Here is a 10,000-nt window from a genome sequence, read left to right on the forward strand (position 1 = left end):
ACAACTACAGGATACAGGGGAAAACAACTACAGGATACAGGGAAAACAACTACAGGATACAGGGGAAAACAACTACAGGATACAGGGGAAAACAACTACAGGATACAGGGAAAACAACTACAGGATACAGGGGAAAACAACTACAGGATACAGGGGAAACAACTACAGGATACAGGGGGAAAACAACTACAGGATACAGGGGAAAACAACTACAGGATACAGGGGAAAACAACTACAGGATACAGGGAAAACAACTACAGGATACAGGGGAAAACAACTACAGGATACAGGGGAAAACAACTACAGGATACAGGGGAAAACAACTACAGGATACAGGGGAAACAACTACAGGATACAGGGGAAACAACTACAGGATACAGGGGAAAACAACTACAGGATACAGGGGAAACAACTACAGGATACAGGGGAAACAACTACAGGATACAGGGGGAAACAACTACAGGATACAGGGGAAAACAACTACAGGATACAGGGGAAAACAACTACAGGATACAGGGGAAACAACTACAGGATACAGGGGAAACAACTACAGGATACAGGGGAAAACAACTACAGGATACAGGGGAAACAACTACAGGATACAGGGGAAACAACTACAGGATACAGGGGAAAACAACTACAGGATACAGGGGAAACAACTACAGGATACAGGGGAAAACAACTACAGGATACAGGGGAAAACAACTACAGGATACAGGGAAAACAACTACAGGATACAGGGGAAAACAACTACAGGATACAGGGGAAAACAACTACAGGATACAGGGGAAACAACTACAGGATACAGGGGAAACAACTACAGGATACAGGGGAAACAACTACAGGATACAGGGGAAACAACTACAGGATACAGGGAAAACAATGCAATAACTGAGGAAAAATACTAAGAAGACTAAAATGCATAAAACTTCTAAAAAAAAATAATGAAATCTTTCGAGCATCAACACATCCCAAAAATTCGGTCAAGGCACATGAAAACATGATGAGTATCAGAAAGCATGAAACTCACAGAAAACCTGAAATTCACAGTCCGTAAGATAACAAGCCATATAAACTCTGCAAAGCATTTCAATAGCAAATGCACAAGTAAAAAAAAAAAAAATCTTTAAAAATCTTTTACATCCATCTTCATTTGTTAATCACATGTTATACTGTCCATTAGACGGGAACATTTGGAAAGAGGAAAACAGCAGCCGACAAGTCGCTGTCAATATCAGTACCATTTCATCTCATCCAGTTTGGGGACACATTAACTAAACAACTACTCATTACTGCTAAAAAAAAATAAAAAAAAATTAGCCTACCGTGTACACAAATCAGCTTCTATTTCTCATGCTCAGATTACTATACACACATAAACACACACTCACACACACAAAATAAAACAACAACGTTAAATGTTTTCAACACACATATACATTTTCGAGTATCCTCTTGTTAACATTGACTTAACTCTCTCCATACGAACGGCGAAAGAGACGACGTTAACAGCGTTTCACCCAAATTAGCATCATTAAAATATTGCAAGCGGAAGGCTCTTATACTGAGGAGGTGAATGTTACAAAGAACACCACAATTCTGACGACGGAAACTAAAGGTTGGGTCATTCGGACATCCACTGGACATCCGAGGGGTCTCTGTAGAAGAGAAGAGAGGACTGGCCGTCCTGAGTGAGTTAATCTCTCTTCTACAGAGAGGACTGGCCGTCCTGAGCGAGTTAATCTTCTTGTTAACATTACAGTTGAGGACGGAAGGGGGCAGAATGGTTGATGCTCATCTGCCAATATATAGAGTCCGTGAGGGTTGAGGTTCGACTCCCACTCTTGCCCCTTTCTCCCAAATTTCACTGGAAAATCAAACTGTCACATGAGACGATAAACCCGGGTCTTTGACGCACTGAAAAAGAACCCACGTCAACATGACGTGTTGTCCTCTGGCTGAATTCTATAGAGGATAGACAAATAGGTACACAAATATGGAGTGATGGCCTAGAGGTAACGCGTCCGCCTAGGAAGCGAGAGAATCTGAGTGCGCTGGTTCGAATCACGGCTCAACCACCGATATCCCCCCCCCCTCCACTAGACCTTGAACTGTGGTCTGGACGCTAGTCATTCGGATGGGACGATAAACCGAGGTCCAGTGTGTAGCATGCACTTAGTGCACGTAAAAGAACCCACGGCAACAAAAGGGTTGTTCCTGGCAAAATTCTGTAGAAAAATCCACTTCGATAGGAAAAATAAATAAAACTGCACGCAGGAAAAAATACAAAAAATGGGTGGCGCTGTTGTATAGCGACGCGCTCTCTCTGGGGAGAGCAGCCTGAATTTCACACAGAGAAATCTGTTGTGATAAAAAGAAATACAAATACAAGTACAAATACATTCGCTCAAGGCCTGACTAAGTGTGTTGGGTTATGCAGCTAGTCAGGCATCTGCAGATGTGGTGCAGCACATATGGATTTGTCCAAATGCAGTGACGCCTTCTTGAGAAACTGATACTGACAGCACTGATGCTCTCAACTTCCTCTGCAGACATAAATCTCGGATGGTCCTCTGTACTGTCAAACCCCTGTGTTCACTTGCTGTCTCTTATACACACTTTTTGGTTCCTGTAACACCAAATTTGCAGCATGTGCACATCAGCTGTATTGCCTGTATATCGTCATAAACATGCACAATGCACACACACACACACACACACACACACACACACACACACACAACACACTCACATGTATGTCGATATACATTCAACAACATCATGAAACAATATCGAAACACTGATGAGGACCTGGAAAACGAGACAGAAGAATAAATCCATGAAAACCACGTACATCAATGCACAGCTGTAAAAGAAGAACCTTGCATTTGTCACAGTGTCTGAAAAGGCACTTAAACGCTGAATATCACTTTCACATTGAATATCAAAACCAGTTAAGCGGATGAACAAATCCACTGAACCAATGAACAGCAGACTAGAATGAATAAATAATGTGAGTAATACAAAGCGAATCATGTGTGAAATGAGGAGTGAATCAATCAATACACGTACAATAGAACTGTTACACGGTTATGCATTGTACATGTACACATGTACTGTACCATACATATACAAATATACCCAAGTAACTGAATCAGTCATCAGTGGTCTGGATTATGTCACTGCGTAATGTGAAAAGGACAGGCACCTTGAAATCTGGGTGTATGAACATCATAACTTTTAGGGTTTTTTTTGTTTTTTTTCAGTATTGAGATTGAATCCATTTTATTTCCCTTGTTCTGTAGTACTGCCTTGGTTGTGGACAAAACTACTTGGTCATCAGCGGCATGCCAGGAACGCAATAGCCGGCACAATATGGGCACAATAGCCGAATGGTTAAAGCGTTGGACTTTCAATCTGAGGGTCCCGGGCTCGAATCTCAGTAAAGGGTGGAGATTTTTCCAATCTCCAAGGTCAGCATATGTGCAGACCTGCCAGTGCCTGAACCCCCTTTGTGTGTATACACATGCAGAAGATCAAATACACACTTTCAAGATCCTGTGATCCATATCTGCATTCGGTGGGTTATGGAAACAAGAACATACCCAGCATGCACAGCTCTGAAAACAGAGTATGGCTGCCTACATGGCGGGGGTAAATGAACAAAACCGTCATACACGTAAAATGTTACATGTCTGTCTGAGTGTATATGTGTATATATGTATCAGAAATCTGATTGAATGACACAGGAAACGAATGATGAGCGTCCAATTGCAGCCGTCAGTCAGCTCTACCCAGGTAGGCAGCCTGTTGTGCAAATGACCCCGAGTTTGTAAAGCGCTTAGAGTCTGGTCTCCAACTGAGGATAGGCACTATATAAGTATACATATCAATCAATCAATCAATACCATAAGCATGAAAAGTAAGAAAAAAAATCTGACCCTGTTCCATTCTCAGCAGTGGAATTGCCGACAGATCAGAGACACATATTTGCTGTGTGTTCAGTGAGCCATTCCCAGAGGGAACGTCTCTCAAAATTCTTCCTCACCTCCTCATTTCAGTAAAATGGACATTTTCTGTTGTTTTGCATGGAGAAACTGCAAATAATAAATACAAACTAACAGCGTTAATAACAATAATAGTAATGAATCATTTTCATGTAGCACATTATCTTGCGAAATGTGGCTCAACGCACTGTACAAACTCGGCTCGTGCAATTCACGCACTAACACCACACACACATCATAAACAGTCATTCACACACACACACAGAGTCTGAAACATAGCTGTGGGAATGCTTGGCAAAACTAATGTGTCTTCAGATTGATTTCAAGTTTAATCGGAGTTGGAATGTTACACAGATTCGATGGCAGCGAACTCCAAATCTGTTGGGGTTTTTTGGGGGGTGGGAGAAGGGAGGGGGGTGGAAGCAATGAATCTAAAACCATGTTCCCCAACTTTTGTGGGGTTTTTTGTTCTGGAAACTTTCCATGACAACAACAACAACATAATAATAACACTAATAATAATTATGACATTGATGATGATGATGATAATAATGACAATGATGATAATAATGTTGATGATAAAACAACAGCTACTACCACTACCACTCCTCCCCCCCCCCCCCAACTCCTCCTCCTCCTATTACTACTACCACTACTTCTACTACAAACTACTACAACTACTATTGAAAATACTACTGCTACTACAGGATGTAGTCGATCACAGTACCACGCTATTAGAAGCAGACTCACAACACGACATAGTACAATGCAGGCAAACCTAACAAACAAAAGAAACTTTGTCAAAAGACAGTAAGTACACCTCACACAGTGAAAATAAACAGTTTCACCCACACATACACCCAAATCAGACTGCCTAAATCCAAAAACCCAACACAAAAAGGCACCCAAGATATGAAAAAGTTGTTTAAAAAAGAGAAACGGTCATAAATTGCTCGCGCCATAGTCATAAATTGCTTGTTCCGACTGTTCTCTTCTGGTCAAATATCGACTAAAAAAAAAATTGACAAAACCAGACAAAAAACAAGAATTAAAAGACATTCACTCACAAAGCAATGTCCTAATAAGCGGCATGTAATACAAATACAAAATATTTATCTTTCAACATCACAAATCAGCAAAAATTTATCATGTAATGTGTCTTCTCATACACTTGTCAGCTGACTGATAAAACTGCAAAACGATAATCATTTCCAACCATCAGTTTGATCAGCAGTATGTAATCATGTGATACAGAACAGTATTTGCTCCCAATGTCAGATCATACTGAGTTTTTAAAGCAGTCAGATCATGTACGTTGCACAGGAGAACAAAAAAAAAAGGAGTAAAAACAGTCATTTGATAAATGCTGAATATAAATCTTGCTTCAGGTTTGGGGTTAACAGTGAATAAAAGGGCATTAACTGTCATTGACCTCATTAACTGTCATTGACCTCATTAACTGTCATTTACATCATGAACTGTCATCAAACTCATCAACTGTCATTAAAAACCAACTGTGACTACAGCATGGAAAAGATCAAAGACCCAACTTTTGATAAAAATCAGTTTTAAAACCACTTAATAAATCCCATAATTTCTTCCTAGAAAATTAATTCAAATGAATAAATTGTTTTTAAAAGTGTGGTCCAAAGTTTGTTAAAAAACAAACAACCAACAAACAAACAAACACACAAAACCGCACATTCACAGAAAGTCAAAACTAAAATGCTCTGTATAAAACCACAGAACAAATTCTACTTCAACTCGAAAAAACGAAGAAACAAAAAGAATTTTTCGTCAAGTAAAGAAAAAGACAAAAAAAAAACCAAACCAAAACAACAACACCAGACACATCGTTCAGGCAAATTTCAATAATAGATTTAAGGCAAAAATGTCAGTCACAGGCCCTGATCTGCATCACTGTATCAACTATTTGTAAGAATGATCACAGTAATTCTTCTGAAAAGCATAACATGGATGTCTAAAAAAAACCAAAAAAAAAAGATCGATAAATAAATACATAGATCAATGAATAAATAAACAGATAAATGAATAAATGAACGAATAAATAAACAGGAACTACACACATGAAACAAATGAATAAATATAAATCAGGGTTCCCACAGAGGTGACCAAACAGAATTCCATACGTTCTTCAGACCAGACTGAACATCTTCAGTACCAAATACAAAGCCATACTGAATCAAAAAAAAAAGTATGCTGCACCACTTGTGATAGATGAATGGTAGATATCCCAGTATCAATGTTCAGGAATTAAAACAGTATGCTGCACCACTTGTGATAGACTGGTAGATATCCCAGTATCAATGTTCAGGAATTAAAACAGTACGCTGCACCACTTGTGATAGACTGGTAGATATCCCAGCATCAATGTTCAGGAATTAAAACAGTATGCTGCACCACTTGTGATAGATGAATGGTAGATATCCCAGTATCAATGTTCAATTTTCACTATACTTTCTGTCTTCTTCGTTTGTTTGTTTGTTTGTTTTTGAATGCATTAACACTTTATTGAATGGTATTGGTCAAAGTATATATATATATATATATATATATATATATGTAATTTTTTTTTAATCAAAATTCCAGGACCATCCCAGACCCTCAAAGACAAAACATATTAGATTTCCAAGATTTTTCCAGCCCTGGACATGGTTCTCTCATTTTCCAAAGACTTTCCAAGGCTTTCTTGTCTATGTAAAAAGCCAAAAATAAACAAAATAAACAAACAAAAAAATAGAAGAAAATAATATATCTAAAAAAGAACTATTGAAAGTTATAACTGATGGTCTTGGACTATGAACAAAACCTGAAACAAATGAATGAATCAGAAACAAACAAAACATACAAATGAATAAACAAACAAGCAAACTTTCAAACACTATGCTTGACAGAATAGGTTAAATTAATAAATGATTGAATAGATGAATGCACCATCAAATGTTACAAACATTGTACTTGATGTGTCCTGACCTGTGTGTAAGTGGAGTGATGGCCTAGAGGTAACGCGTCTGCCTAGGAAGCGAGAGAATCTGAGTGCGCTGGTTCGAATCACGGCTCAACCGCAGATATTTTCTCCCCCTCCACTAGACCCTGAGTGGTAGTCATTCAGATGAGACGATAAACCAAGGTCCTGTGTGCATAAAAGAACCCATGGCAACAAAAGGGTTTTTCCTGGCAAAATTCTGTAGAAAAATCCACTTCGATAGGAAAAACAAATAAAACTGCAGGCAGGAAAAAATACAAAAAAAAAAAAAAAAAAAGGGTGGCGCTGTAGTGTAGCTACACGTTCTCCCTGGTGAGAGCAGCCCGAATTTCACACAGAGAAATCTGTTGTGATAAACAGAAATACAAGTACAAATACAAATAAGGCCCGAAATAAACAAACACGGATAAATGAATTAGATAAGAATAAACAAAAAACAACCAACTAATTAAACAAATGAATAAAAACCAACAACAACTACCACACATCAGACTTGACGGTCATGGCCTGTGTAGAAACAACATAAATAAACACATTAAATGATACACAAAGAAGCAACCAACTAATTAACCAAATGATTAAAAATCAACCACAGCAAACTATCACATGCTGTACTTGACGGACTTGGCCTGTGATGGGTTGTACAGTCCATTCTCCCACACGGTGCAGCCGTCGTCTCTGACTGTGATCATCTCCGTGTGGAACGATGCTCCGGAATCGTCTGCCCTCTGATAAAAACGGCATCACACACACATACAACCAGGGTTAGCACACACGACACACATGAAACTAAATGTACGCAAGAGCGAGAGAGAGGGAAAGAGAGAGAGAGAGAGAGAGTCAGAATTCAACTGATGAAAGTGAAATGCCAACAGAGAGAGAAGTCAGAACTTGAAAGTTTTTTTCTTTTATTCAAGGATTAAGATTTTAGGCATGGCTTCTTCTTACAATCTGTCCTTGAGAGAGAGAGAGAGAGAGAGAGAGAGTGTGTGTGTGTGTGTGTATGTGTGTGCACTAACATGCTGGGGGGGGGGGGGAGGAGATGTGGGGGTGGGGGGTGGTAGGGTTGTCTGGAGGCAGGGGGATTGTTGTGAAGTTGTTGTTTCGTTAACCTCTTTATTCATGATTTTACAAACATAGTGGCAACAAAAAGGCATACAAGAAAAAAAAAAAATTCTGAATGCAAATGGAACACTTTTACATAACTTGCCATATAGTTACATAACCTGTATATCTTTTGCGTGTCCACATCTATCCCCCCCCCCCTTACCCCCCGCTCCACACACACACAAAACAAATACCCCCCACCTCCTAAATGTTCATTAATGTGGATGGTCTTAAGTTACAATATGATACAAATTAATACAATATATATATATTTCTTTTTGTATGGCCTATCTATGCCGTGCAGGATAACTGTTTTGATCTTGAGAACTGCTTTGACTCTACAAATAAAGGATAAATATATACTACTGTGCAAGGGTGGATTTATCTTTGGTTGTCTATCAGTACAGTGGCATGTAGTAAAACCACTTTATTCTAAATGGTGTGAGACACATATTTATGTATGACACATATTTTTCTAAGTTGTACCATGCCTCATTGTTGTGAAGTTTGTGTTTTGACATGGGTGTATGTTTTGATATTCTAAAGCACTTTTGATTATCAAGACGACGCATCCCAACAGTATCGAACGCTGAAGAAGATTATCAGGAGGACGGTGGCAGAATGGTTAAGATGCTCTTCTGTCAATACACAGAGTCTGTGAGGGTGTGGGTTCGAATCCTGCTCTCGCCCTTTCTCCCAAGTTTGACTGGAAAATCAAACTGAGAGTACAGTCATTCTGGTGAGACAATAAACCGAGGTCCCGTGTGCAGCACGCACTTGGCGCACTGAAAAAGAACCCATGGCAATGAGAGTGTTGTCCTCTGGCAAAATTCTGTGGAAGACATCCGCTCTGACAAGTACACAAATATATATACATGCACTCAAGGCCTGGCCTAGCATGTTAGGTTATACTGCTGGTCAGACATCTGCCCAGCAGATGTGGTGAAGTGTATAGGGATTTGTCTGAATGCAGTGACGCCTCCTTGAGAAACTGAAACAGTAACTTTGAATATCAGACAGTGATATTATTATTATTATTATCATTATTATCATTATCATCGTTAATCAGTTTTACATAATCAAAATAACAGCACTTTTTTGTCAAACCAAAATCCCAAATCAAAGGGAAACAACTAATAAACTGTCAGAAACCAGCAAGGAAATACTGACACTCCAAGTCCACACAAATGATGGAGTCTCCCGTCAGGCTGACGGATGAATAGGCAGGCAGGCTTATCTGTCGGTGTGTGTCGTTCTGGCATTAGTCTGGTTGCCTGACCAGCACAGGTGACTTTTTTTTAGTGAAGAGGAGTTGTGCAGTCCCTTCCCCACTCTCTCGCCTGCCGATGCTCAAAGTCCCACAGGTGTAGATACTGCCACATGGCAGGTGCAGGTTTTTTCTTCGGAGTTCCATCTCCTCGGAGGACTTCCAGCCAAGGATAAGAGCTCCCCCTGCCCTTTGGCCATCCTCTTCCACCTTCACTGGTTTCCTCCTCCGCCTGGTCTGTCGTTGGGAGACTTCACAAACGGCAGGTAGTACTGGGTTACATGGTACCAGTAGCAAGGGCTATGCCCCTGACCTGATCTGACAGCTTACAGCTATAATACAAGAATCTTCAGTTCTCATGATGAATCGACATGCATTTGTCAAGCACAGTGCAACGTGGAAAGATGCCAAAACTAATGCTGCTATCGGAGCAGATTTCTTCTTCAGAATTTTGCCAGAGGACAACACTCTCATTGCCATGGGTTGTTTTTTTAGTGCACCAAGTGCGTGATTAACCCTCCCGGACCTCAGTTTATCGTCTCATCCAAATGACTAGACGCTCAGTTTGATTCTCAGAAGAAAGGGCGAACGTGGGATTCGAACCCACACCCT

General features: G+C 39.9%; 1 protein-coding gene across 1 annotated transcript in view; it reads right to left on the reverse strand.

Moving 5' to 3' along the window:
- Positions 1 to 7,443: 7,443 nt before the first annotated feature.
- Positions 7,444 to 10,000, reverse strand: part of LOC143275937 (uncharacterized) — a 30,685-nt gene continuing 28,128 nt past the window's right edge. Inside the window, exon 9 of the mRNA XM_076580285.1 lies at positions 7,444 to 7,742. Coding sequence (XP_076436400.1) covers positions 7,617 to 7,742 — 126 coding nt within the window. The 3' untranslated portion in view covers positions 7,444 to 7,616. The remainder of the gene's footprint in view (positions 7,743 to 10,000) is intronic.

Source organism: Babylonia areolata, chromosome 31, assembly GCF_041734735.1.
Source record: "Babylonia areolata isolate BAREFJ2019XMU chromosome 31, ASM4173473v1, whole genome shotgun sequence".
NCBI classification, from domain to species: domain Eukaryota; kingdom Metazoa; phylum Mollusca; class Gastropoda; order Neogastropoda; family Buccinidae; genus Babylonia; species Babylonia areolata.